General features: G+C 50.6%; 11 protein-coding genes across 11 annotated transcripts; 8 read left to right on the forward strand and 3 right to left on the reverse strand.

Annotated features, from left to right (window-relative positions):
• Positions 1-1,114: 1,114 nt before the first annotated feature.
• Positions 1,115-2,366, forward strand: PG994_013687 (major facilitator superfamily transporter; the record flags this gene model as incomplete). The annotated part of the gene is made up of 6 exons (XM_066865096.1): positions 1,115-1,170; positions 1,312-1,460; positions 1,523-1,614; positions 1,845-1,878; positions 1,941-2,087; positions 2,155-2,366. 6 exons carry the CDS (start codon positions 1,115-1,117, stop codon positions 2,364-2,366), a joined length of 690 nt encoding a protein of 229 aa, XP_066710057.1.
• A 988-nt stretch (positions 2,367-3,354) lies between these two features.
• Positions 3,355-8,577, forward strand: PG994_013688 (HK97 family phage prohead protease; the record flags this gene model as incomplete). The annotated part of the gene is made up of 6 exons (XM_066865097.1): positions 3,355-3,483; positions 3,545-3,733; positions 7,348-7,595; positions 7,651-7,760; positions 7,821-8,342; positions 8,372-8,577. 6 exons carry the CDS (start codon positions 3,355-3,357, stop codon positions 8,575-8,577), a joined length of 1,404 nt encoding a protein of 467 aa, XP_066710058.1.
• A 770-nt stretch (positions 8,578-9,347) lies between these two features.
• PG994_013689 (alkanesulfonate monooxygenase) lies at positions 9,348-10,487 on the forward strand (the record flags this gene model as incomplete). Its single annotated transcript, XM_066865098.1, has 1 exon — positions 9,348-10,487. One exon carries the CDS (start codon positions 9,348-9,350, stop codon positions 10,485-10,487), a length of 1,140 nt encoding a protein of 379 aa, XP_066710059.1.
• Positions 10,488-11,455: 968 nt separating this feature from the next.
• PG994_013690 (oxidoreductase) lies at positions 11,456-12,768 on the forward strand (the record flags this gene model as incomplete). The annotated part of the gene is made up of 2 exons (XM_066865099.1): positions 11,456-11,827; positions 11,884-12,768. The coding sequence occupies 2 exons, from the start codon at positions 11,456-11,458 to the stop codon at positions 12,766-12,768; spliced, it is 1,257 nt and encodes a 418-aa protein (XP_066710060.1).
• A 457-nt stretch (positions 12,769-13,225) lies between these two features.
• Positions 13,226-13,977, reverse strand: PG994_013691 (monooxygenase-like protein; the record flags this gene model as incomplete). The annotated part of the gene is made up of 2 exons (XM_066865100.1): positions 13,226-13,701; positions 13,725-13,977. The coding sequence occupies 2 exons, from the start codon at positions 13,975-13,977 to the stop codon at positions 13,226-13,228; spliced, it is 729 nt and encodes a 242-aa protein (XP_066710061.1).
• A 148-nt stretch (positions 13,978-14,125) lies between these two features.
• PG994_013692 (4-hydroxyacetophenone monooxygenase) lies at positions 14,126-15,069 on the reverse strand (the record flags this gene model as incomplete). The annotated part of the gene is made up of 2 exons (XM_066865101.1): positions 14,126-14,710; positions 14,773-15,069. 2 exons carry the CDS (start codon positions 15,067-15,069, stop codon positions 14,126-14,128), a joined length of 882 nt encoding a protein of 293 aa, XP_066710062.1.
• A 1,191-nt stretch (positions 15,070-16,260) lies between these two features.
• Positions 16,261-17,357, forward strand: PG994_013693 (uncharacterized protein; the record flags this gene model as incomplete). The annotated part of the gene is made up of 4 exons (XM_066865102.1): positions 16,261-16,479; positions 16,539-17,064; positions 17,125-17,204; positions 17,307-17,357. The coding sequence occupies 4 exons, from the start codon at positions 16,261-16,263 to the stop codon at positions 17,355-17,357; spliced, it is 876 nt and encodes a 291-aa protein (XP_066710063.1).
• Positions 17,358-17,986: 629 nt separating this feature from the next.
• PG994_013694 (uncharacterized protein) lies at positions 17,987-18,436 on the forward strand (the record flags this gene model as incomplete). Its single annotated transcript, XM_066865103.1, has 1 exon — positions 17,987-18,436. One exon carries the CDS (start codon positions 17,987-17,989, stop codon positions 18,434-18,436), a length of 450 nt encoding a protein of 149 aa, XP_066710064.1.
• A 241-nt stretch (positions 18,437-18,677) lies between these two features.
• On the forward strand, positions 18,678-20,852 carry PG994_013695 (uncharacterized protein; the record flags this gene model as incomplete). Its single annotated transcript, XM_066865104.1, has 7 exons — positions 18,678-19,235; positions 19,336-19,388; positions 19,736-20,090; positions 20,129-20,225; positions 20,301-20,385; positions 20,448-20,603; positions 20,756-20,852. The coding sequence occupies 7 exons, from the start codon at positions 18,678-18,680 to the stop codon at positions 20,850-20,852; spliced, it is 1,401 nt and encodes a 466-aa protein (XP_066710065.1).
• Positions 20,853-21,011: 159 nt separating this feature from the next.
• Positions 21,012-21,224, reverse strand: PG994_013696 (uncharacterized protein; the record flags this gene model as incomplete). The annotated part of the gene is made up of 1 exon (XM_066865105.1): positions 21,012-21,224. One exon carries the CDS (start codon positions 21,222-21,224, stop codon positions 21,012-21,014), a length of 213 nt encoding a protein of 70 aa, XP_066710066.1.
• Positions 21,225-21,999: 775 nt separating this feature from the next.
• PG994_013697 (uncharacterized protein) lies at positions 22,000-25,944 on the forward strand (the record flags this gene model as incomplete). Its single annotated transcript, XM_066865106.1, has 11 exons — positions 22,000-22,058; positions 22,147-22,363; positions 22,430-22,492; positions 22,538-22,846; positions 22,910-23,159; positions 23,228-24,026; positions 24,291-24,827; positions 24,985-25,252; positions 25,290-25,384; positions 25,438-25,629; positions 25,704-25,944. Coding segments are annotated over 8 exons (2,235 nt in total). The 3' UTR covers positions 24,986-25,252; positions 25,290-25,384; positions 25,438-25,629; positions 25,704-25,944.
• Between the last annotated feature and the right edge of the window lie 742 nt (positions 25,945-26,686).

Below are 26,686 nucleotides of genomic sequence, written 5' to 3' on the forward strand. Positions count from 1 at the left end.
TGGTTTCTGAAGCCACGGGGGGTTACAAGCTTCCGAAATACGATAACCAAGAAGAAGAAAGTTGGTAGCCAAGGTGATGATATGCATATGATTTGGATATCTCTATTCAGCGATTACCTTAGATTTATAGCAGCCGATTTGATCAAGTAGAATATGCGAAGTTAGCATGCCTACTGAAGCTAAGATAATGATACAAAAGGCTGGACCGCTCTGCGTCATCTGCTCCTGAAAGCTAGCTTCCCGGAAACACTGTACATAAAGAACGGGGCTTTGCATCTAATGGTTCTGTCGCCATAGCAGGGTTTGGTTGTCGCAATGGCCTGCTGGGGGTGTTCCAGCGTCTGGGGTGGTGGTTTGAGGGGCAGGCTCCGCTCGCCATACGGAACCCCAATTGTGCCATCACCACGCTGCGATAACACCCCAAGGACTAACTGGCCGCAGCAGCCCGTGTGTCAGACACGCTGTTACATTCGCTCGGGCCCATCTGTGGAGGGTTAACCGGGCATGTTCATAGCCTAGGAGGCAACAAAACATGGGTAGGAAGTCCTGATTCACTCGATATGGCCCCTGGAATTGAAGCTACAGTTCCTAGGCGAGAAAGGGGGAGCTCATTTCTGTCACACAGACGGTAACCTGCCGATCAACCAACATATTATGGGCCCTTTTAAACTCATGGTCAGCAAGTTGTCATGCACAAGCGATAGGTGCACAGCTTCTTAGGTGTGGGTGACCAAGGCCCCGGGGAAAAGCTCTAAACTGGCACCAAACCCATTGCTGGGGTTACTGGAAAGAAGCACCGACCGAAATGCATGTAGGTCAGGACATCTTACGTCTAATAGTGGCGATGAACAACCGTACCAACCTTCAGCCCCTTTTTGATATAGACTGCCCACGTCGATAGTAATACTAACAAGTACCATTCGACCCCATTCCTGACCCTGGCGAGAAATCTGGGCCATTCTGCATCGATATGACGCAACGGCTGAATGTCACGTCTTACACGACTACGACCTCTGTGATGCATGGACACTCTTCAATATGCGGGGAAGCCCACACATGGCTGATAAGGGGCCTTGAACACAAATCAACAGTGGCCTTTATACCCTGGATGGAAATGGTGAAATCTACACCGCCCCCCCGAATGAAGGAAACACCATCAGTTCATTCACAGTAGGCTATGTATAGATAGGTGTCACATATGTTCAAGTTCTTTACCATTCTAATGCAAAATTCTACTTCCCTATACATCTCCAGTTGATCGCTGGGTGAATATCTATCCGATTTCGCTTCCCATCACCTCGTAATAACCAGTGACACCAAACGGCGATGGTACGACCTCAGTTGGTATGCCCCGGAGGATACCAAGGAAGAACGCTTGTTCATAAGGAAACTCGATCTTTTGATCGTCCCGTACGCCTTCATCTCTTCCTGGGTAAAGTACATTTACCAGGCCAATCTCAGTAAGCTCACTGCATCCTGTACCCTCCGTCTTCTGTTTTGCGACCTTCTGACTGCTCGTTAGACAATGCGTATGTAGCAGGGATGAAAGAGGACCTCGGCTTCCATGGCAATGAGCTGGTCCAACTCCAGACGCTCTACATTGTTGGGGTGGTGGTAGGACAGCTGCCACTTCTGTTCTTGTTTACCTATGTCCCACTGAACATTCTAATACCGTTCATGGACGTCTGCTGGGGGGCATTCGCATTGTTGTAATTCCGCGTAACGGGGTTTGCAGAAATTGCCGCCTATCGCTTTTTGGTTGGATTTTTCGAAGTAAGTTAATCTTGAACGTTCTACTGTCCTCCCTGAAGCACTATGGACTCACGCCCTTATATCTGACATAGGCCGCCTTCTTTCCTGTAATGCACTACTTCTTTGGTGAGTGTTCCCGGTATTTGGGGGGGGGGGGTAGAAGCGTTGCTTACTATTAACACGTAAAGGCTCCTGGTACCGCGGAGACGAGATTGGACGACGGGGTGGCATATTCTATGTGGGCTTGTCCCTCGGGACGCTAACCGCCGGATTGATACAAGCCGGTGCTTCCGCAAGACTGAACGACGTCAACGGACTTGCCGGCTGGCGATGGAGTACGTATTAATATCCATGCCCAAGGCCCCCCTGAATCTGTGTGTGTCTGACCCAGGGCATTGGTAGTGTACATCATCTGCGCGCTAATCACGATCCCCATTGGGATGCTAGGCTACTATGTCATCCCCGGAACTCCAGACCAGCCCAACAGTTTGGTCCTCACCAAAGAAGACGTCCTCATCGGCGAGAAGCGCCTGAAGCGGACAGGCCACCAGTTCCACGGGAAACTCCAGGTCCGAAGCTTGAGGAGTAAGCCTGGCACACCAATGTTGCCATAATATGGTTTGCTGACAAGTTCAGGGCGAAATCTTACCATATTGATATCATTGAAAATCCCGAAGCTGCAAGCTTGGAAACGCAACCTGTCGATAACAAGAATTGAGGAAAGCAATCACGGCCTAGCTTTATGTAAATAATAACCAGTGGAGTCTTCATGTTTGCATACGAGTAGAGATATTAGGTAGTTCTTCATCCTGAGAGATACTGAACATAATTATATTCACCCATCGAGCGCTGAGCAGACAACGCATTGGAGAAGAAATGAACGTGTTGATTACAGTCATATGGTTTTGTGCACTAGTCCCTATGATTGATCCCCTTAAAAAATGTCAAACGCTTAATCAATGTACCTCACCAGTCGAAAAATGGTCCATGACCAGAAGTGTTTGTCCCTGAATACCAACGCCCAGTTGAGGTCGGTGTGGGATACTTCCCCGGAACACTGAACGAGCAGCGAGCGGTGACTCAAAATCTGGTATCTGATTTCTCTGCAACGCGGCTTTCGTCATTGCATCGATGATCAGCCATGGGGACCGGATGATGATAGCCGGATACCACCCACCAGCGCTGACACTAGAGTCTGGTTGAGTAAGTAGACATATATGGGGCCAAATATTAATAAGTCCCACAGAACAAGTGATGGTGTGCTTACCATTGCTTCTGTCGTTCTTGTTATATTATCTGTTTATGGAGTCATGGCGCGGAGTTCGTTGGTGGCCTTCTCCAACAAGTTCATGCAGCCCGGATGGCACCATCTTGGAGACTAGTACGTCACTAGGGAGTGCATATAGCGACCCACAAATCGCTGTGCAGGTAGTGATTATGCATAGGACTGCTTTCGCTATCATCGGGACCAAGTTATATCGAAGTTGTGAAAGCATTCCCTTATCAACCGTTCGCCTCTGATAATACACTCAGGGTGGAGTTCATTTTGTTCTGAAACTGAGAGTCAGCGATATAGCTTCATCACGTAGCAGATCTTACACAATGGCCTCTAATGGTCTAAGCAAGGTCGGGAAGGCCGTTGAGGTGCAACCTCCGGCCCCCAGGAAGAAGATTCCGCTCAACGCGTTTGACATGTCTACAGTCGGGCACCTTTCTCCCGGCCAGTGGAAAGTAAGTGACGGGGCTTCGAGCATGCGGTAGTGCAAAGGATACTGCTAACTGAATCTCGCAGAATCCAACCGATAAATCTGCCACGAAGAGAAGTGTGAAGTACTGGATCGAGCTGGCCAAACTGCTTGAAAGGGGTGGTATCAATGCTCTGTTCCTCGCCGACACGTATGGCGGCTATAACACGTACGAGGGCAGCTTGGACAACTGCATCAGGAGAGCCGCCCAATGGCCCATGACGGACCCTACCATTGTGAGCCCCTAATTATGCCCGTGATTCAATTTCGCTGCTAAGCCAGCTGACGGTGCTACGGTCACCCTATGTAACGGCGACCCCTAAATTTAGATAGCCCTTAATAGCACCATATATAAATCAGTATATAAACTAGTTAGCTTTTGATTTATAATTAATTAAATAATACCATCTTCTTCTTTTTTTTCCTCTTTTTTAATAGGCCGTAAACTTAACGAGTTAGTACTGCAACGCGCGATTTAAAATGTTATAAATAGCTCGTTAATAAAATAAGCCGCCGAGAAGTATAATATTTCTAGAATAATTTTAAAAGCTCGGATTTACGGCTATAAGATTATAAAATAATGGAATAAATCCTTCTAAGCCTTAATAATAACGGAAGAGTTTTAGATCGTGATTTAGTATTTTACGTAGTATAATTTAAGCTGTTTACCGGCGTACGTTATTTTTTAGATATTTGCTTAACGGATTTTTTAAGTTAACGGGATTAATATAATACTCGGTAAATATTAAATTAAAAGATTTATTACTCGTTATCTATTTATCGATGCTACTTTTTTTAAAAGGATAAATTTCTTAAAGCTTAATATAACTTTTATAAAAAAAATTATCGAGTTTTTCGAGCGGCTTAATAATTTTATTTTAAAATCGATCCTTCCGGAGTTTCGGTTTAATATTAACGAGATCGGTAATTAGTTCGGCTATAAAACGAATATAATAATTATTAAACTTATTAAAATAAAAACAATATTAGTTATAGATTCTTTTAACCGAGAATAGGCTTTTACGGTCGAATATAATAACGTTTTAGGCCGAGCTTTGCCTCTTCTTATTATATTTAAAGGTTAATAGGTCTAATAGTAATAGTTTCCGGAGGAAGAGGACTCGTTAACGGATACTATAGAGGATTAGGTTTTTACAGTATCCTTTAAAGGCTGGATTAATAAGGAGCTAGCTTTAATATAGCTAAATGAGGTTTTTATCCCTTATATAAAACTTGAAAACGAGAATTAATGGCGGCTTATTATTTTAAATAGCTACGCTAGCTACGTAAGCGAGGATTTTATTATAATATACTTTAAGTATAAGATATAGCTTCTCTTTTTTCCGGTACACTCGTCGTACTTATTATAACCCTTAGATTTTAGTTTTTTTAATATATTAAAGGATATTTATTACCGAAAAATAACTTTATATTATATAGGGCTTAATAATATAAATATAAGTAAAAGGGATTTTTTCCGGTATTACGAGCTAACTAGAAGGTTTACTTTTCGGCCGTATATAATAACTAGCGGCTAGGCCGTAACTAGTATATTCCTTCGCGATATTAATAAGCCCTTTAATAGCCGGAACCGGAGAATAAAAGACTAGGTAGAAGCAGAACTATTTAAGCCTCCCCCCGACGTTTTTAATAAATAATTCTCTTTTATAGCGTTATTAATATTTGTAACTAGCCGCTAAATTAAAGAGTTAGCGGATACGCTTAGTGGTAATAATATTATTTTTAATGGCGCGACGCGCCGGGTTTTATTCCGGAAACTCTAAAAGAGTCTAGATATTTTAAACGGCTAGATCGGCCAACTAGAGCACGAAAAGTTACTTTTAGAAGGTAATTTAAAGAAAAAAAGAGGTAAAAAGAGGAAAAAAGTAATACCTAACCTTAATTAGAAGTTTACGCGTATACGAGATATTATAATAATTAAAAGGGAGATAAATAACGTTACACAGGAATTTTAAGCTGTTACTTTTTTATTATTAACGCCGGAAGCCGTTATAATTACTATTATTATTAATAATACGCCGTAGGCCGAAAGCCTTCGGTATATCTACCTAGTTCCTCGTATAATAAACCGTGCCGAAGCTGGACTAAAAATACACGCTATTAATATCGTAAAATCTACCTCACGTGCTCGACGTTACCATGCTGGTTCTTACCTACCAGCCTAGCGACCCTTGCTTTAGGGCCTGAAGAGATTATCCAGGTTCGGGTGGTCCCCCGATCTTTATTGTTAGCTTATACAGCGGTAGTCGACCGGTCCGTAAGAGCCACTTGGCGATCAATTTCGCCGTATCCTTCTTTATAGTAAGCGCCGCTAGATCGCGGCGAGTTCGCAGTGGACTAGGTACTAGCTGTCTTGCTAGCTGCTCTTGGCTTCCCTCGAAGTCTTTGCAGTATAGAATCAGGTGTTCAGCTATCTCCCGCCCTTTACCGCAGTTACATAGCGGCGTCGGGACGTCTGGAACCCGGCAGGTGAATAGGAATGATTTAAGTCCTATTCTTCCGGTACGTGCTTGCATTAGGACCGACGCTTCGTGCTTGAGCATATCGTCATAACGACGGCACGCTCCCCAGTCTGGCGGCGACTCTGCAGCTAGTTCGCAGCGGCCTCGCGTCGGAGTGACGGCGTGGAACCATCTTTGTTCCCATTTCTCTTGGAGCGCTTGTTCGACCGTTTGACCGCCTAGCCAATGTTTGGCTGACACCAGTTGATCGTCACTTGGCCATAGAGTCGCAGGGGCTTCGCTGGTAGCCCCTTAGGGTCTCCTTTGTCTCCTCCTCTTTGCGCTACGTTCTCTGTTAATGATCTCTGCCGCCTTTATACAGGCGCCACGCAGGAGCTGCAGCTTCCCAGTGGTCTCCGTGCGTATCTCGAAGCTAGCTGCCCTCGCACTTAGATAGAGGTCAAGGGGGAGGGAACTGCCGCTTCAGTCTTTAGGTAGCGTTGGGGGGTCGCCTTGTATGCCCCTGTTACGGTCCGGAGACAGGAGTTCTGGACTATTGTAAGGCTACGGACTGGCCCCTTTTCCGTGTCGGCCACTTTGTGCCAAGCCGACGCTCCGTATGCGAGTACGCTGCGTATTACCTTCGTGTAGAGCTCTTTCGCCCTTCGTACCGAACATCCCCACGCTGATGCTGCGAGCCTGGTGAGAGCTAATGTCTGGGTTGCCATTTTCGCTTTAATTTTAAAGATATAGTCCTTCTATTGTAGTTTCCGATGGAGCCATACGCCGAGGAATCTCGCAGAGCTTACCGGCGAGATAGCAGCGTCCCCGAGTCGTACTTGCAGCGTACAAGCTTCTCGCGCTCGAGTAAAATGGATAAGCTCGCTCTTTTTAGGTTCGAACTCCATCCCTCTCGTGCGTGCCCAGCGGCTACAGGTCTCCCAGGCTCTTTCTAAGTTGCGGCAATTCGTAGCGTGGTCCGGCCCTACGGCAATGAGGTTCGTGTCGTCTGCGAAGCCGACGATAATGAGCTGCTCGTGCGCTTCTAGCTCCTCGTATAGAGTAGCGATGTAAAGAATAAAGAGGATCGGTGATAGCGGGGAGCCTTGCGGAACACCAGCACGGAGCTGGATCTTCCTTGACGACTTGCCGTCGAAATGAAGGCGGAAGCCGTTATAATTAAATCTAACTCTAAATCTAAGATTAAGAATGTTATAAAAGCGTTTCGGGACTAAAAAGGTATTTTTAAGATTTTGTATTAATTTTTAATTAAATTATTCGTATTATTATTATGTAGTATTATTGTTGGTTTTTGGGGTCGCCGTTGCATGGGGTGACCGTAGCACCGTCAGTTGGCTTATGAGTTGAAACTGACATGGGTCAATCAGCCCATCAGCGCCATGGCCGCGGTAACTAAGAACTTGTCATTTGCCATCACCGCATCCACAAGCTTTGAGCCGCCTTTCCTGCTGGCCAAGCGATTCTCGACCCTGGACCACTTCACGGGGGGCCGGTTCGGGTGGAACATCGTCACGTCCTGGAAGAAGGCGGCGTTCAAGGCGATCGGGATCGATACCCCTATTGAGCACGACCAGCGTTACGCGCAGGCGGACGAGTACCTTCGATTGCTTTACAAGTAAGCCTTGAATCACTGTCATCCAAATACGAGGCAGTGCTAATGTGTACCTCAGACTATGGGAGGGCTCGTGGGCGGATGACGCGATTTCCCCTGATCCGGAGCACGACAGCTACGCGGATCCCGAGAAGATCCGGACCATCAAGCATCAGGGCAAGGATTTCAGTCTGGACACGCGGCAAATCGTAGATCCTTCACCGCAGCGGACGCCCTTCCTCTTTTAAGCCGGGACCTCCCCGGCGGGCAGCGAGTTCGCCGCGACCCACGCCGAAGCCATCTTCGTCTCGGCGCACTCGCCCGCCGTCCTACGCCCCAAGGTGGAGAAGATCCGCCAGCTGGCAGCGGCCAAAGGGCGAGACCCGCAGTCTATCAAGTTTTTTGCCACGTTCACCCCGATCCTGGGCCAGACGGACGCGGAGGCGCGGGCCAAGCACGCGGAGCTGAAGAAGTACGCGTCTGTCGTCGGCGGGCTCGTGCTGGTGAGCGGCTGGACGGGCATCGACCTGTCGGCGCTGCCGCTGGACCACGAGATCACCGCGGCGGACTCGGCCGAGATCCACAAGGTCACGAGCATCCTCGAGGCCTTCACCGCGAGGAGCGACAAGATCCCCAAGTGGACGCCGCGCGTCATCGCGGAGCGAGCGTCCATTGGGGGGCTGGGCCCGACCTCTGTCGGCTCGCCGGCGACGGTGGGAGACGAGAGGGAGCGGTGGATCGACGAGGGGACCTTGACGGCTTCAACATCGGGTACGTCACTACACCCGGGTCGTTTGAAGATGTTGTCAATCTCCTGGTCCCGGAGCTGCAGAGGCGGGGGATCTACCCGGATATTCCCCGAGATGATCAGCATCTCACAGCAAGTGAAAGGGTATATGGTGAGGGTCAGAGTGGTCTCAGGTATGACCATCCCGGATCGAAGTACAAATACTCGGTCTATCAGGAGGAGTCACCTGAAACATCTGAGAGCCCGACTGCAGAATAGATGGATGTAATGCCTGAAGGAGTACTGGAGAAATGTTTATAATCATATGTAAAACAAGGGAAACGGCAATGCTGTCAGCCAATTCCATTATAACTGGCAACAGTTTCGTTTTCAGACGTAGCGGTTGCAATGGGTGAATGTAGCAATTTTCATACTGAATTTCATGGCTTTCCACACTCACTCATGACGCCCTTCAGCACAGATTTTCCCCGTACTAGATTTAATTATACTAACTGCATACTAACCATCTTGGGTTATTGCAGCGGGAGTAGGGAGGGCATTCCAAAGAAGGTCAGACTGGCCCAGTTCGCTTCATTAGGCCAGAGTGCACCGGGCTCCGCAAGCGCATTTTGTCGGACATGGGCCGACCATGGCACCATAATTCTACAGATCTGGGGTGTTTAGAAATCCAGAATGCAAGAATTCACAGGATGATAAGGGATTACAAATGTTGGATGTGGTCCTGATTCGCTCCATGTAGGAATGGCGCAATTTGCAGCCGGGGTGATGTCAAAACAAGGGGGTGGAGGAAGGTGGGGTACTCGGCATGTCGTCCCTATACATATAACCCCAAACATTTAGGCCGGATGCGGTGATGTCAAGGGTGAAAAGGTAATTTAGGAAGGTTCTTCGATAATCTGTTGGGTCCCAAGTCGTGTTGCCCGAGAAAACGAAGCACTCCTGTACGGCTGCAGGAAACTGCACTATCACCCAGACTACGCCAGTGAATACCCAAGAGCCTTGGGGCTGAAGCCGCTCACCCGCCCACCATGCCTACCGAATTCATCTCCATGACCCCTCCCAACGCCTCCAATGAGTTGAACCCCATCCCCGGCGCGCCCATCGACCCGGCGTACCTGGTGCGGTACGCCAAGGCCCTCGACGACTACGGCTTCCACTACACCCTGATCCCCTACGCGTCGGGCTACTTCGACCCGTTCGCCATCGGCGCCACCATCGCGGCCGTGACCAAGCGGATCAAGGTCGTCATCGCGCTGCGGCCCAACACCATGTTCCCCACGACGGCGGCCAAGCAGCTCGCGACGTTGGACCAGCTCAGCGGCGGCCGCGCCGTCGTGCACTTCATCGCGGGCGGCAGCGACGTCGAGCAGGCGCGCGAGGGCGACTTCCTCCCCAAGGCGGAGCGCTACGAGCGCCTCGAGGAGCACATCCGCATCCTGAAGCGCGGGTGGGAGTCCGCCGACCCGTTCGACTGGGACGGCAAGCACTACACCTTCAAGGGCTGGAGCAACCAGGTGCGGCCCTTCAACGGCAAGTCCATCCCCATCTCGGTCGGCGGCTCCTCAGACGAGGCCTACCGGGTCGGCGGCTCGCTCGGCGACATCTTCGGCCTCTGGGGCGAGCCCCTGAAGGAGACCAAGGAGCAGATCGACCGCATCTACGCCGAGGCCGAGAAGGCCGGGCGCGCGGACCGGCCGCGCATCTGGGTCACGTTCCGGCCCATCGTGGCCGAGACGGAGGAGCTGGCCTGGACCAAGGCCCATCGTACCCTCGACGCTCTGGAGCGAGGCCAGGGCGCCGCGACGCGCCCCTTCAGCTTCGGGAACAACAATGGAGAGGGCCCGCAGAACGTCGGCTCGCAGCGCCTCCTCGAGATCGCCAAGAAGGGCGAGGTGCAGGACCGCGCCCTGTGGTATCCCACCGTCACTGCCACCGGGGCGCGGGGCGCCTCCACGGCCTTGGTCGGCTCCTACGACGTCGTCGCCGAGTCCATCCTCGACTATGTCGACCTTGGGTGCGAGCTCATCTCCATCCGTGGCTACGACAACTTGAACGATGCCGTGGACTATGGGCGATACATCTTGCCCGGATCTACGAGGGCATTAAGCAGCGCGAAGAGAAGACGGGTAAAGACCACAGTGGCAGTAACGGTACGGCAGTCGCGGTAGCATGAAAGAATCTAAAGCAAATATGGGAAAGCCCTCACGATAATGCAAGGTAATCAACATACCACTTTGGCCACTTCCAGAACTAGGCAACAAGGGGGAGCAAGTGACCATGTCAAAAATCTATTACGTCGCAAATGATGAGTCTTAAAACCAGGGACTGGTAAACATAGTAAAAGCCCTTTATCTTTGCCAGCAACAACGTAGAGTGAAATAACTGGGCAGGAATGTGATAACAATTGTGTATTAGGGGAAGAAATGAGGGAAAATTGAGCCTTGGACCAATCCCAAGCCGGATATTGTGTGATATGGCCTCCATCATCGTGCTTGAGTCAAAGTACAATCCATAGTAGGAAGTCGGATTTTCCCCGACTACACCCACTAACACGGCCTTTCGGGCGCCTATGCATAGCGACCCGTTTGATGATCTGAACTGCTGGAATAATTGTGCGTCGAGACCGGTTCTCATCAGGATTGACCCGACTGTTCGTCTCTAAGGGATAAAGAATTTTCCTTCCATCTGATACCCTCCCCCTATTTGTAATCCGCCATTGATAAAAGCTCCAGCCCATGCAGGTTGTGTTGAAGTTACCCCACCTATTACTGACGTGATAGCACGCCTGCAGGAGTTGGGTGGTGATGCCTTGAACTTGGTGAATCACGCCATCGCCGTTATCAGAAGCTAAGTCCGAACTGTTACCTTGGGGCGGGATCATGGAGGAAATGAGCACCCACAGATGCAGTCAAGCAGCGGTATCACACCATGTACTGCGACATAAAACATCTGTACTGGAAATGCAATATGGCTTGCTACCGAAGGCGACAGTAAACGCTTGCTTGCCTTTCTCGAGTTCGAGTAATAGCATCAGGCAACTCACATCCAATTGCACGGTTTGGTTTAAGGGTGTTTGATACGTTCTTTGTTCATTTCCCCTGCTTTATACTATATCTAAGATCAAAGTCAGTCAGAGATGGACATAAACGGCATACCAAGGACACACAAGGCGGCCGTGCTGCACTCCTTAAAACAACCATATGTGGTCGATCACACTCATCCCCTGCCCGAGCTTCTACACGAGTGGGAGGTACTGGTGAAGTCGCATGTGATAGGCCTGAACCCGATCGACTGGAAAGCACCGTATGTACCCAGCGCCGGCTTCACTTGGAGAACATTTCTTCTTCTTCTTCTTCTTGATTTGAACGCGAAAAATGCTGACAAGGGGAAATTGCCTAGTGACTTTGGATTCGGAATACCAACGCTGCCCTACACCGCGGGCAGAGAGTTGGCAGGTCGCGTGATACAAGCCTCCAAACAAACTTCCCGCATCAAGGGAGGCGACAATGTAAGAGCCACAAAGCTTTTTCGAATCGCATACAGTTCGCTAACTTGGTCCATAAGGTTATCTGCATTTCCACTGACTACCGCGACCTCCGGAAAGCAGCCTACCAGGAATACGTCGTGTCGTCAAGCTTCAACACAGTCCGAATCCCGCCCTCGGTACCGTTCAAGTCGGCCGCCACCCTAGGCGTGGCCTTCGTAGCCGCCGCGCTGGCCTTGGGCATCTGCATGGGCGTCGACTTCAGCCACACCGCCGGCGGGCCCGACCTCCTGGAGCTGGTCAAAAGACTGTCGTCTAGTGATGGCAGTGACTATCAGCTCCCAGAGGACATCCGCGCCGAGTGCCTCGACGGCCTGGCTTTTGGCGAGCGTGCCCTGCCGGGCGACTGGGTCGCCATCTGGGGCGGCTCGTCCACGTCGGCGAACCTGGCTGTACAGCTGGCGCGCCTTGCGGGCCTGCGCGTCGTCACCCTCGTCGACACGGCCAAGCACGGCATCCGGCTGTCCTCCCACGGCTCCCTGCGGCCCGACTTGCTTGTCGACAGCCACGACCCGGACAGAGCCGTCGCGATCCTTCGGGCCAGTTTGGGGTCAAAGCTGCGCTTCGCGCTCGACACGAGGGGCTGTGACTCGGCCGCGGCGCTCGGAAGGGCGCTCAGGCAGGAGGAGGCGCCGGTTGTGGACGAAAACGCGCCCGTCACCCCGAGGCAGTCTCCACGCGCTTCCAAGGTTTCGCTCCAGGCGCACCTCGTCGGGCTCACGGGATTACCGAAGGAGCCGGCTGGCGAGGACGTGGTCTACCACACGGTGCCCATCAAGCTGTACCACGAGGCCCCCGAGGTTGGGGAAGCCCTCAGCTCGTGGTTGGAGAGGCTGCTGGAAACTGGGGCACTGGTTGCCCCTGATATCATGGCGGTGAGGAGGGATTCGATGGGATCAACATAGGTCTAGACCGGATGAGGAGAGGGGAGATTAGCGGGGGTAAAGCCGTGGTGGTCTTGGAGCAGACAGGATAGAGATCAGTGTTGTCGTATGTAGACGTCAAGGTTCTCACTGGTACCTGCCAATGAGAATTTGTATATAGCTTAGCGAGAGCAACTCAGTGACCTGAGACTTGCTAACCGCGGTTCCATATATACTTGCAATTGTCCTCTACTATACTGAGAGGAGTGACTTCCGCCTGCTGGCCTTGGTGTATTATCCGGGCACCCATTAGAACACGTTGTCAGATGTGGAAGCTCCTCCAGGGACTTGCTGAATCTTGATCGAAAATGATATTCCTGATCATTTAGTTTACTTCATTCCTTTCGTCACTATAGATATACTGTAGTTTCAGGAGTTTATCAATATAACAACCTAGATTGAAACACACTACATCATCGAAGCGTAGCCTGCTGCACCTTCACCAATCATGCAGTGTCCGCAAGTCGATCTCCGACGGATCGCGAACATATCGCGTCATATCCGACGCCGGATCCTCCTCCTCCCTGGTCTGCCCGTTCCCCAAGTACCACGTCAGCCAATTCCCGTCCCGGTTCAGGTACGTGTACTCCCAGTCCTCCCACCGGGGCTCGCGCAGGACCGTCTCGACGTGCGCGCCGCTGCCCGGCCAGAGCCCGTGAATACAGGCGCCGGGCTTCCCGCCGTTGTACCAGGAGGAGCAGTTCTCCGTCAGCACGGTCGATCGGAAGAAGGCGTCGCGGTACTCGACGAAGTCGTCGGCGGCCCGCTGCGACGGCTGCAGCGTGCAGATCCCCTCCCTCGCCGCCTTGCGCAGGACCCGTGCGAAGAAGGAGACCTGGACCTCGACCGAGTGCGAGACCGACCCGGACCGCCCCGCCGCGTTGGGCCCGTACACGAAGAACAGGTTTGGGAACCCTGGCGTGGCCGCCCCGAGGTACGTGTAGGAGAACCCTGGGTCCCGCCCGCGTCCGGTCTCCGCCACAGATCCGAGAGAAGCACGCCCTCGGGCCCACGGATGGGGAACGGCTGGATCATGTCGACGTCGGCGCCCGTGGCGCAGAAGATGGCGTCGACCTCGCGGTGTCGGCCATCCACGGTCTCGATGCCCGTCTTGGTGAAGCGTGCGATGCGCGTCTGGATGTAGTCCGTGTTGTCGGCCGTAATGGCCTCGAGGTAGCCCGGCCCGGGCATCAGCCGGCGGCAGTGCAGGGGAGAATTCCGGGATCAGCGTCGGGAGCAGCTCCGGGCGGTGCGCCAAGCGCTGGCGCATGCTTTCGGTAAGTGTAACGCGGGCGTCGTTGTTGCGGTCCGAGTCGCGGAGCCACGTCTCGAAGCCGCGCTAGTACTTGTCCTCGAAGTTCTTGCGCCACGCCGTGTAGGCCGCCGGGTCCGCCGCGAAACGCCGCCGCAGCTCCTCTGGGTACGGCTTGGGCTCGAGGCTCGTCTCGTTGCACGCGAAGGAGGTGGAGATCCAGGTCGGGTTGCGGGCGTAGTGGTCGAGGTGCGCTATTTTCTTGTGGAGGTGGGACACGACCTGGATGCCGCTGGCGCCGTTGCCGATGACGGCCACCCGCTTGCCCGTAGGGTCGAAGCTAGGGTCCCAGTTGGACGTGTGGCGCAGCAGGCCCTCAAAGTCGTGCAGTCCCGGATAGTCGGGGAGCTTCTGCTTGGCAGTCTGCAAATCCACGACAGCAATCTTCCGTACTGAATCGGTCGCGTCCCAGTCCAGACCCGTCACATTGTGGGAGAGCTTGAGGCGGTCGTAGACGCCATACTTCTGGGCGAGCTTTTGCCAATACTCCCTAATCTCCGCACCTTGTGCAAACTCTTCCGACCACTGAGTATTTGGCTCGAAGCTGGTTTGGTATACATGTGCTGGTATATCGCACCGGGACACCGGGATACTTGTTCTCATACCAGGTCCCTCCCTAGAGCTTCACGTTAGCTTCGGTTATTTTTCATCCGAACAAACCAGAGATGACTTACTACATCGGCGTTCTTCTCGAAGATAGTTAACACGATATTCGGGACCTTGGCGGGTAGAAGGGTGCCCGCAATGACCCCCGACAGACCAGCGCCGACGACAACCACCCTCAGTTTCTTGAGCTCGTCTATATATCGCTGCTCTAGCTCGAGGTGTCGAAATCGATCGGTCTGGTGCTGTGACTTTGGATACTTGGAGCCATTCCCGTTCACGAGACTCGCCGCTTGCGTCGCTATGCCAGCGGCCGCATGAGATGAATCCGACCCCTGTACCTCGTGATTTGATTCCTCAGCTTTCATGTTTAGATGGTTGTGCTGTATAATCAATGTGTCAAGGGTTGACGCAGTCACCAAGTGCGATGTGTCTTACGAGATTATTCAACTATTGGATAGTCGAGAGCAGTTAGGGCAAGCAACACCACTGATACAATATAGTACATGATTTTCTACTGGACCAGCTGCAATAGTACTTGCTGCTTTTGAATTCGATGCCCGTTATTGATGGTTATCTCGCATTTCAACAGGGAGACCCCAATACGGTGCCACCAGCTGCTGCCGGAGTCGGACGCAGGTACCATATTGTACTTTATCACGTCATCGCGGCCAAACCTACTAGTTTGAGTCAATTACTCCAACGGATCCGTATCGGGTTTGCATATGATATTTCCGGGGTTCTTATCGGGCTGCATGATGGGGTTGCCCCAGGTGGAGGGGAGGACGATGATGCTTCCGGGCGGCACAATCACGCCATGTAACGGCCCCTCTTCCAAAGGTAGGTCAACCCGAGGATCCCCAGTTCTCAACGATGACACAGAGAACCTTAAGTTACTTAATTGAATGTAAAATCGCTGAGTCCACATTGTTCTTATCTCGCATGAAAGGATACTTCTGTCTCGCTGCTGCTCGTTGACAGGTTTGAATGGTTCATCTGTGGTGAAAACCTTGGACTGTTGAACCCCTTGAGATGGCGTGCTGTCGAAGCAACTATACGTAATCCAGAGGTCGTTGAGCTGAACGCCCGTTCCTGCGCCCTGCTGGGGGTGGTTGGTTCAATAGTATCAAGTAATACCTAGTAATAGGAATGACCAGGTCCGGTCGATGGGAAGTCCCGTGAGGGAAGAGGAAGTAGCACGGGTTATGCTTTGGTCTTATTTCACCGCAGGCGAGTGGCGAGCTGATATGTCTTGCCGTCATTGCGGTTGACATATATGTGGTCGACGTCTCACCTCGGTCGAAATTGAGCAGTGAACATGTATTCGTAACAATTAGATCTAAAACATTTTACCAGAACCAACTTTAGTCAATATTAACGAAAGTTTGTCGCTAGATTCAGCACAAGAATTATGCCTCCATCATCAAGCCCTGGAAGCAGCGTCAAAGAGCCTGTCGAAGGTAGAAACCACCCTGGTACGATTCCCCTCCCCAAATAAAACATATAGGATCTTGCCCCTGAACTAATCACGGAGCTCAGTGAAATGGTATCGCTCAACCATGTATAACATGACCATTCTCGGTCTGTGCAACCTCCTTACTCCTGGCCTTTTGACTGCTATGAACTCCCTCGGCGCCGGAGGAGCCCAGTCGCCACAGTTGGTAAACGCTGCCAATGCGGCGATATTCTGTCTGATGGTGGTTTCCTGTTATTTCTCAACCGCCATTGTCCGCTACATCGGAATCAAGCACGCTCAAGCACGCTCTCAGCTTGGGCACGTAAGTTTGCATTGTCCTCCTCCCCGAAGCCGTCTACGTCGACGTGTGTTGGATGGGAGGCTTACTATTTCAGCATCGGCTACGCCCCTTATGCCGCAGGCCTATACCTGAATAACCGATACGGGGTTGAATGGCTGGTGCTGCTCGGCGCCGTCCTGTGCGGCATTTCGGCGGGCCTCTGTTGGGCCGTTGAGGCCGCCATAGCCATCGCGTACCCGGAACCCTGGAACAAGGGCCGAGCTCTCGGCTGGTGGCTCACCTTCCGCCTGTTGGGCCAGGTCCTGGGCGGCGCCATCAACCTCGGCCTCAACTCGGACAGGAATGAGGCCGGCAAGGTCTCGTACACCGTGTACCTCGTCTTCATCACCCTCCAGGCGCTCGGGCTCGTCGTCTCCTTTTTTCTGACGCCACCGGGTAAGGTCGAGCGGCGGGACGGGGTCAGGGTTTCGCTTGCTATCTTGGACAGGCCTTGGCGTGAGATGAAGGCTACGACCAAGAACTTCCTGCGGCCTCAGTTCCTCCTGATCCTGCTGTGGATCGGACAGGCTGTGTCTGCCGAGGCTGTCATGTTTACATATCTTGCTTGTGTGTGAACACTCCACTAACCCTGATTTCGCCATCGTCACTGACAACACACCTCTATAGTATGGTTTTCCGTCCGCGCCAGAGCGTTGGAATCATTCCTTGGTGGTGTGATTGGGATCCTAGCTGGCAATGCTGCAGGGGTAAGCTTAGTTCCATCGTGTAAATTGGAGTTTGATATGTCCCTCTGTTATTGCATGTCACGCCCGGCATATGTTCAGCCTCGAGCTAATCCCAGCCTGCAGGACGACCACCATTCAGAAGCACCCAGCTACCCCAAAATCAACCTTGGCTAGGTCAGGCAGAGGACACTCCCCCCTGCCCACCGCTTTGCTGACAGCCTGTTTTGAAGACGCCCGGGTTTGCAGACGCAGTAAAGGTAGTTATTGACCTCTGTATGCCTTTGAGTCAGGTCTGATCGACAGAGCCTGATCCCCTTGCGGCCTTACCGAAACAACCACACTTGTCAAACTATTGACCTTTCTCAAAATAAAATTTTCCCAATCGGGAGTTTTCAGTCATCTGTTTCACAACATTTACATCATGTATATTACACCTGCAAGCAGCGTATATCATAAGAACAGCGATACTGGCGATCCCCTATTGACTAGTGAGTCGACCCCCCAGGAGATAGGCAAAGAGCGTGAAACATCCTTGGACTAATCCATAAATAAATCAAGCTGTCAATGACTATGTCACTTGGGTAAAGCGCCTATCAGAAAGGTCAACTAGATCGACACTGTTTGCAGGCAGGTGTAGAAGGCTGGCCAGCTTTTTAGGCGACACGCAGAACCCGACTATCGATGAGGCAAGGCGGAGACAATTCATTCGTGTGTTTCGTGCTTCATCTGGCAGCCCTCCTGTGGTACAAGAGGCCCGGGCTGAACTCCATGCTCGCGCAGATGGGCAAAACCTTCTCCTCTTCATGGCGGGCTACCCGTCGGCGCACCAACTCGCGGAGATCGGAGCAGTGTACCGGATCGATCCCGATTTCTTCGATGCACACTTGAGTTTCATGTTCGACGAGATGGCAAACATCGGCGTGCATCCATCGCACTACACGTTGCCATCAAGCAAGCAGCATATCTTGCAACTATCGATCCAGTCGGTGGGCAGTTTCATGGAAGGGTCTGGACAACTCAACTGGCAACGACGGCGGCAGCAGTTCACAGACGAGATGGGAAGCTACGTCCACAGCTTGCGCATGGGAAGAGGATGGCGTGTTTCCGATTCCATCGTGCGTCGGATAGAGATCCACGATATGCATCGTTTCAGCCTCGAGCAGTTTGTGACGGTTCAGATTTCCAGCTCTTCGGATGAGGACAGGCCCTGGACTGGTGAGGATCGCACACATGTCTTCAACGGAACATGCTAACAGTGGATTTGCAAGTCGCCATTTGGTCAGATGCAGCGGCAGACCTGAGAAATGGTGTGCAGGGGCCGTGGACATCTGTTATGAACAATATTCATTTCAGGCCAGTTACACTTCATCCTTGGAGCTTATATCGACATACTAGAGTTAGCACGGCAGATGATTCGAATCACCCGGGGAAGAAGCTCAGCAGAGTGGTTCCCTGCTGGGATCCGCGTACGAGCAGCTTTTTCATTCCGCGGACATGCCAACTCACCCAATCGGTTCATTGATCATCATTTTCCGTTATTTCTGTGCAGCAGAGTCGCACTACCTGGACATGGTTGCTACCGTGCTTGAAGACGTCATCCCGGACTCGCAGATTGTGCCCGTAGCGCGGAAACGAGAGACAATCCCGGACATTCGCCGAATCATCTTGCATTCCAACAGAATGCTTCGTCGACGACGAGCTCACATCACAGACATACTTCAGTATCTGGACTGCCATTCTGCGGCTTTTTCAGAAGGCACTAGCGGCAATATCCCATCGGTGAAATTGCTCAAGACTGACTTGGACCATCTACTCCTCAGCAATGCAGATCTCATGTCCAGATGCCAACATGACCTGGACAGCATGACCAGTGAAGCTACCTTCGAGGATGCGGAGAGAGGCATTACACTGAGCAAGAGTAGCCGTAAATTCACTGCTTTTGCGGCGATATATGTTCCTCTAGCGTTTACCAGCAGCGTCTTCGGGATGAATTTCATTCAAATCAATGACATTAGTTGGGGGTTCAAACTATGGGTTTTGGTTACTATTCCTGTATGTTTTCTCTCGTACATTGTCTTTGCATGGGATACAAGCTACGCTAAGCGATGCTTTGGTCGTCTTTTTTCTCGTCGGACTACGAACCATATTTTAGAGTCCCCTGGTTAGTACGATGAGAGCTATGCTGAAGAAAACATCTTTTTTGGAGTATGTTTCATTAGCTCTCCAATGTTCTGTCATTTATTCGCCAGTATTGATGACATGGAAAATCCCCAACATTGTCGTCACACTGAAGTTGAGATACAAGCAAATTCACGTGATTCAATACCTTCTTGGCTTCCCGCTCTCAGGTTGTACCAGAAGAGCCGTCCAGCATTCTCCTTAGGCTCGGTACTGTACGAGTTGGTACAAACTGGGCCGAGTTGCATGGCTTGTAACGGGCCTGGGTCGGCTGTGGTTGCATTCCGTTGCTTATCTCTCTGCGGGGAAATGACTGACCAGCCTAAATCATTCCCCCTGACGAAATCTTTTCGCATGGTATCGACATAACCCAGAATGGAGACCAAGAACAGGAACGTGGTCGCGTCGCTTAACTTCATTAAGCGTCTTGATCTCTATGAATCAGAGAAGCCTTTCAGTATTGCTCACGACATTGAGGGCTGGACTGGAAATGTTCCTAGGAGCAACTACAGCAAAGAAAGAGTCGCTACCCCGATTGAGGATATCCGGGGGAGGGAGGATTCGTTCACATTCGAAAAGAACGGATTCGCTGTTATCGAAACTACCAGTTCGCTGGATTACAATGACTTTGAAGACAAGAAAAAGGTTCAAGACACATATGTACCAGAAGTCGGCAGTTGCTTGCTCGAGTACTTCAATGCGACTTCTGTCCACGTCTTCAGTGTTCTAGTGAGTTTACACATTTGTATCCATCATTGCGAGTGCAGCTAACGAGTAAGATGCGTCGCCGCCACCCCAAGTTTCCGCAAGTTGAGGTGCGGAAGACTGGCGACATCATTCAGCCAGCAACTCGAGTTCATGTCGGTAGGTAGCTGATTACAATTGACTATTTCGTGAGAAGGGTTCAACAATGTTGACGACAATGACCTACTCTCGCAGATGGAACATCGCAGGCAATTGGAACTCTCTTGGCCGAGCTTGATGAGACCCGGCCCCATGCGAACAAGCGGTTCATCTACGTCAAGTAAGCTAAACCCTAGCATTATTCTATTCCGGAGGTACAAATTGCTAAATGGCCCGATGTAGCGTCTGGAAGCCTCTAAAGGGGCCTTTGTACGACTGGCCTTTGGCGCTCTGTGATGCGGCGACTGTGGAGGACCAAGACCTGGAGACACACGACCAAGTCTTACCTCAAGTCGTGAGAGAGAACTACATGGTGCGCCACAACGCGAAGCATCGATGGTACTACCTAAGCGGGCAAACGACTTCGGAGCTACTGCTGTTTAGACAGGTAGACTCTGATGGGAATAAAGGTATTTCCTTTCTGCTTGACTACCTATGTTTAAAACATGTTTCACGGCTCGTTCCGGCTGCTGATGTGCTCTGACCAACAGGTGTCCCCCACACTTCGTTCCAGCTGCCCCCCGACCAGGTTCAGAACACATCCCCAGAGAGAGTATTGAGCTTCGTGCCATCGTATACTTGGACTAGCGTCGATTTGCAATACGGGGTATATATGGGTGGTGTTCTTGTTGGACGGTGCCGCGTAGCTCGATGGTACTCATCGTACAGGAGTGCGAGCACTCATTTTCGGGGCTGTCTGAACTTTCTCTCGCCTGGGCATCGGAAATATCAGTTTGAACTCTTGTATTACAGGATGAAGCTAGGAAACGTGGCGACTGACGTGATCGTCACGTCGTTCTCAATGTGTGCCACAATGTTGTTTGTGTTCTGGTTTGAGGTGGAATGGTCGTTGTCCCACATGGCATCGGGCTCGGCCGTGGAAGCTATGGCTGCATGGGAAGGCGTGTCATGCATAAGCTTCCATGGCTGCGAGCGTCCGTTTCTCGGAGACTCAGACATTGTGCGTCGAAATCGAGAATGAGAAAGGGCAAGAGTAGGATGTGAAATGACAGTCGGCAACAAGTCAGTTAGAGTTCAATCTGGTCTACGTCCTGAAACCAACCTTGTTATATCTCTTTGCGTGCCCTGCCTTTTTGCATTTTTTCTTCACCTGCCATTGCTTCGGAAAGGTACTTCCCTACCTATGTAACACCACACCTTTTGGAAGGCGCAGACCCCGCACCTCCCAGCTTGCCAGCTTGCTTGCCAGTTTGCATGCTTGGTAACTTTGCCAACCGACTAAATTGCCTGCCGCGAGGGTTTGCCTGCGTTTTCCCGATCAGCCAGGGATGCAACCTAGCGCCCAATGTTGTAGCGGCTTGGTTGGCGATTGGACCTCCTAATTCCACGCAAACCCATCCATATGAACCGGTGTAGGTTCAGAGCCTTATCGATCAACAGAGTGTTCCACCACTTGCATCATCATCCCACGCGGCATATATGTTGGTGAGACACGATATTGGGGTCCCTGGCTTGCCTTAGGGACGAAGAGACCAAGGCGCTTCTCGCAAGCATAGATACTGGTTCTCTCGTAAGATGGGCGTGGGGGGGCGGAGCTAGGGAAGCCAGGGAGGGTCGGAGTAGAAGAAGTGAGCGGGCTTGAGACTTTGGCGACTCTTACGACTCACACAGGCGCCCTCCTTTCGATTTCTGGCAGCAACAGCATATCTCGTTTCTACTCATCACAAAGTACTGAGGGAAAGAACGATCAACAGCAAGGGGTGCTAGGACTGTTATGGAAGCGCCATTGGATCCAGTGGTCCAGCCCGAGCGACCAGACGAGTATGGCTTAGAGTACGTCCTTGCCCAAACGTACCCAGCACATGTTGCATTCAGCTATATAGCGTACCAAACTAACCAATTGGTTGTCAATACCTAACAGCGTGGTTGTTGTCCATGGTCTACATACCCTTGGTCTTCCTCGATTGCCAGCAACTTGGCCACAACGCCTGCTGGAGTTGTGTCCTGCGAACACAAGAATCATTGGCCATGATGCTGATCTTCGAATTGAAGACAAGTTCAAATGGGGAGACATGCAGATCAAGGCGACTGACTTGACCAACGCCCTTCGAAGTTGGGTTGAGGACGAACTTAAACACGTCAGTCTCATTGGATCCTTCTTGCTTCAGACGGCATTCTGACCACATCCGACATTTTCAAAATAGGGCCATGATAGTCGTGTTTTCGTGTTTGTCGGTATCGGGATGGCCGGATATATCGTGAAACACGTGAGCTTTCGCACCCAAGAGTCTTTCGTATGCTGACTCATACAGACCCTGTTCCGATTCTCCCAAGAGACCCGCTTCCGCTATTGCCTAGAGCGTGTGCGAGGTCTTGTCTTTTGTGGGACACCCAATTTCACCAACTCAGAAGATCGATCAGCTTTGATCCTTTCAGGGATTCTTCGGTATGATACCGGGACGACCGGGAAATGGCCTTCCAGTGTCATGAAGTCCGATCTCTCCGCACTAGTGCACAGTGCTTGGAGGTTCGACGAGCTGAAATTGGGATGTCACATTATGACCTGTTTTGAACAGGTGCCCGTCAAGACACGTAAATATGGTGTTTCTCGTCAGACTACGGTTCGTTAACTCCTGATTTTCCTCCCTAGAATATGGTTTACTTATGTATTTGGCGGTGTACAGATGGTGGATCAAACCCTTGCTGCTATACCTGCCAAGCAATCTCGCCTTCGTGCTATTGACACAAAGCTATCAAGCCTTCTCGAGACCACAGACTGCGTGATTCACTGTCAGATGTCAGACTTCTTCGATGAAGTATACACTACATCAAGAGGCAGTGCTGGGAACAACAATAAGCCAGATGCAGCAGCTCGAAAAGGCCCCAGTGCCCTCTCGCCTTCACCTTCGGATCCATTTGCCATGATAGGTGGGGGTACGCCTGAAAGTCTGTGAAGAATGCATGCAACTATTAGGTATTAACAATGCTGACGACTCAATCAGAGCCCCTTGAGCCATCCCTGCCGATCCGAGGACAGGTACCAACTATGCCATACAAGAAGCCGCCCAGTCTCATCCATTCCCCAACTTTTAGGTCCATCCCGTCTGCCGGGAGCCCGGACTCCTCAGCCAAGCTATCTACCCGTCAGAATGTGTCATCTCCGAGTGGGGTTCGATCTTCCATATCGCCTCTATCACTAGCGTCCGAGTCCAGCTATGTGTTGCTTCCCGGGACGAACGAAGGAAAGAAACTTCGGGCCATTCGGACGCCTGTCGAGTGGGTTCAAGCTGGATCGCGCCGGCAACAAAATCCTGCTTTTTGTGGGCGCAGCGATGTTGTTGCAAAAATGAATCAGGCCCTGCTGGATACAGAGTCGAAGAGTATTATGCGACCTAATGTTTTTGTCCTGTGCGGACCAGCTGGTGTCGGCAAGACACAGACAACTCTTCACTTTTTCCACACGATGAAATCGGAATTTGATATCCGATTCTGGATTCAAGCAGATAGTACAGATGGGCTATTCACGGCCTACAGAGAGATCTCTGTCAGGCTTGGCCTCGAAACGCGAGATGACTCCAAGGATGCAGTTCTGACCCGGGAGCTCGTGAAAGGATGGTTCACAGAACCATATGAGTACTTCAAAGATAACACGGGAAGACTGCTAAAATGGCTACTAGTTATCGATAACGCTGACAATCCAGATGATGTGTTAGACTTCTGGCCTTACGATGGCCAAGGCTCGATCATTATTACAAGCCGTAACCGGGGATCAATGACGCAGAACTATTTCAGCGAGTCTGGGTTGGAACTCACTTCCATGACGGTAGACGACGCGGTCCAACTCTTGCGAAGACTCTTGGTGAATGGTAACAGACCGAAGGAGTCATCCGAGATGCTTCAAACTGTCGTTGTCAAGTTGGAATGTTGGCCGTTGGCAATTGCTCAGATGACAGGCATCATCTGCCGCAGAAAGCTGCGTCTCGCCACCTTCCTGGAAATCTACGACTGTAGAGAGAACCGCGCCAAGTACCAGTCGCAGAAGTTTGGCAAAATGGACGGGTATAGCCTGACCTTAGCCGCGGCCTGGGCGTTGGAAGATATGAGTCCGGGGGCCGGCCAGCTCCTCTCGGTTATTTCACTCTTCACACCAGCATCCATACCCCAGGAGATATTGACTACCACTCCTGAACGAGCTGATCTTGTTTCATATCCATCAAACGCCGAGGAATTCTTTAGTGAGATCGAAAAGATCGAATCCTGTTCGATCATAACCCAACAAGCAGGCCTGCACTCTGACGATCCGGAAGAGATTTCTATTCACCCTCTCATTCAGGAGGTTGTGCGCGGCCAGCTACTGAACAGTAAAGAGTCCATCGTTTCGACGTTCAAGGCAGCCGTGGGACTTATGACGGGTGTTTGGCCTTTTGAGACCTTGCCTTTCTATGGCTTCCATGACTTTGATAAAATTCAACGACGGGATTGCTGCGAGAGGCTCTTACCACAAGTCACACAGCTGGTCCAATTCTATCAGAACTTGGACGGGACAGTTCGGAACGCTTGCACGACGGAAAACCTTTTGAATCTCATGAGCGAGATCGGATGGTATGTTTTAGATGCCCCAGACCAACGAGGATGACATGGCTAATGTAATGGCGGACCAACAGGGTACCAATACCAACGATTCAGAATGGAGGACTCTCTGGCCTACGTTCAGTCGACCTTGCGTATACTCGACGAGAAGCCTGGTGACTATTCGCAGATACGAGCCGGCCAGCTGGGGACGTGGGGAAAATATTGCGTTGAAGACTAACCAAGCTGAGGTAGCGCTTGAGAAAAACCTCGAAGCTCTCGAGATCAGGGAGAACACCTTTGCAAATACCGGCGTGGTCAACTCACAGATCGCGGCCAGCTACACTGAGACTGCCTTCGCGATGATGTCGAATGGCTTATTCAGCAAGGCCGAAGAGCTCATTGAGACCTCCATTTCCCCTTCGCCAACAGATGCCCAACTTCTCTCGTCTGCAATTGTATAGTCCACTGTACTACAAGGCCATTCTTTACAAGCACAAAGGAGAATACGCGCAAGCAGCTGCCTACGCGTTGGAAGCGCTGAGAGATAGAGAAATGGCGTACGGACCTGACGACCATGAGAACCAGAGGTATGTAGCCTCGGAGTAGTCTGAAACCAGAACTGGCACTAAACAACGCATAGGGCTGGTCTGTTACTCATATGTCTCGGCAACATATACACAAGCCAGGGCTTGGAAGACGAAGGCTTAATCTATCACCATCGGGCATTGGAACAGCTATTGGCGACTGGAGGCGACGATGACCTAGATACTGCAAATGCCTACTACAAGGTCACTACCCACTATCTGAGGCTTGGAAACTTGGATATGACAGCGTAAGCAACGTGAAAAGCAGAACTTCCCCCCCCTTCAATGTTTTCGTGCTTACACACAGCATCCTCCTTGACAGAACCCTGATCAACAGAGCGATACGAACATTTAGAGCTTCGAGGTTTCACCATGGCGAGCTGGCTCGCGCCCTGTTTCTGCAGGCTCGCGTGTACCAAGAATTGGGCGATTCAAGTTTGGCGGCGGCGAGCTTGGAAGAATGTGTGGCGATTCGCCTACAACTGGTGGAGCACGACAACAGGCCTGCCGAACAGCTAGCCGAGGTTGATTTTGATGAACTAGTCGCGATCGGGAGAAGATGACAGCTGCTCGATGTCCCCTTTCATTGGTAGCCAGAGCATACAGAATGGAAACGGTATGGTATGATCAGATTGCAGGGTTTGAAAAGTATGCACGCAAGTTTAACGGCAGATGGATTATTAGAGGCAGTATAGAATAATGGAGTAATTTTACTCGGACTTGCTATTATTAAATGGACTTAGGTGATTATCTTCTTTTAAATAAGGAATCCTAATGTGTTTAATTTAAAACTTAGATAAACTAACCTATCCCTTTATTAGAGGGGGGATGAGAGCATGTGACTAAGATACGCACTACTCTTCTTATTTAAATAATGAGCTACTAGGCCTAGTAGGCTCGACTCTACTATTAGCTTTAGCCCTTTTCTTACACCCTTAATAGTATCTAGTATATATAAGTTTATTATATAAGTTTATTAATTATAAATTATAATTTTCCTCGATTAATATTTAATATATATTTTCGAAAACTTTATTTAAGCTTATTAATATATTTATATATAAATATAATATAATTAATAATATTTATAATATTTATAACGTGGTTTATTATTAAGTCGACTATATTATTAAGTCTACCACTTTTTTTTTAACTTATATAGTTAAACTTTAATACGTAATATTTTTATAATTATAATACCGATTTAATTTAAAAAAGGTCGTATTATTTTAATAATTTAAGCGAGGCGAAAAGATTTAAATTAAATTAAATAAAAAGCTATTATAAAAGTGTACGGAGTCCTCC

The sequence above is a fragment of the Apiospora phragmitis genome, assembly GCF_038363925.1.
Source record: "Apiospora phragmitis strain CBS 135458 chromosome Unknown utg000011l:1.0-3236445.0:1.0-3240683.0, whole genome shotgun sequence".
In the NCBI taxonomy this organism is placed as follows: domain Eukaryota; kingdom Fungi; phylum Ascomycota; class Sordariomycetes; order Amphisphaeriales; family Apiosporaceae; genus Apiospora; species Apiospora phragmitis.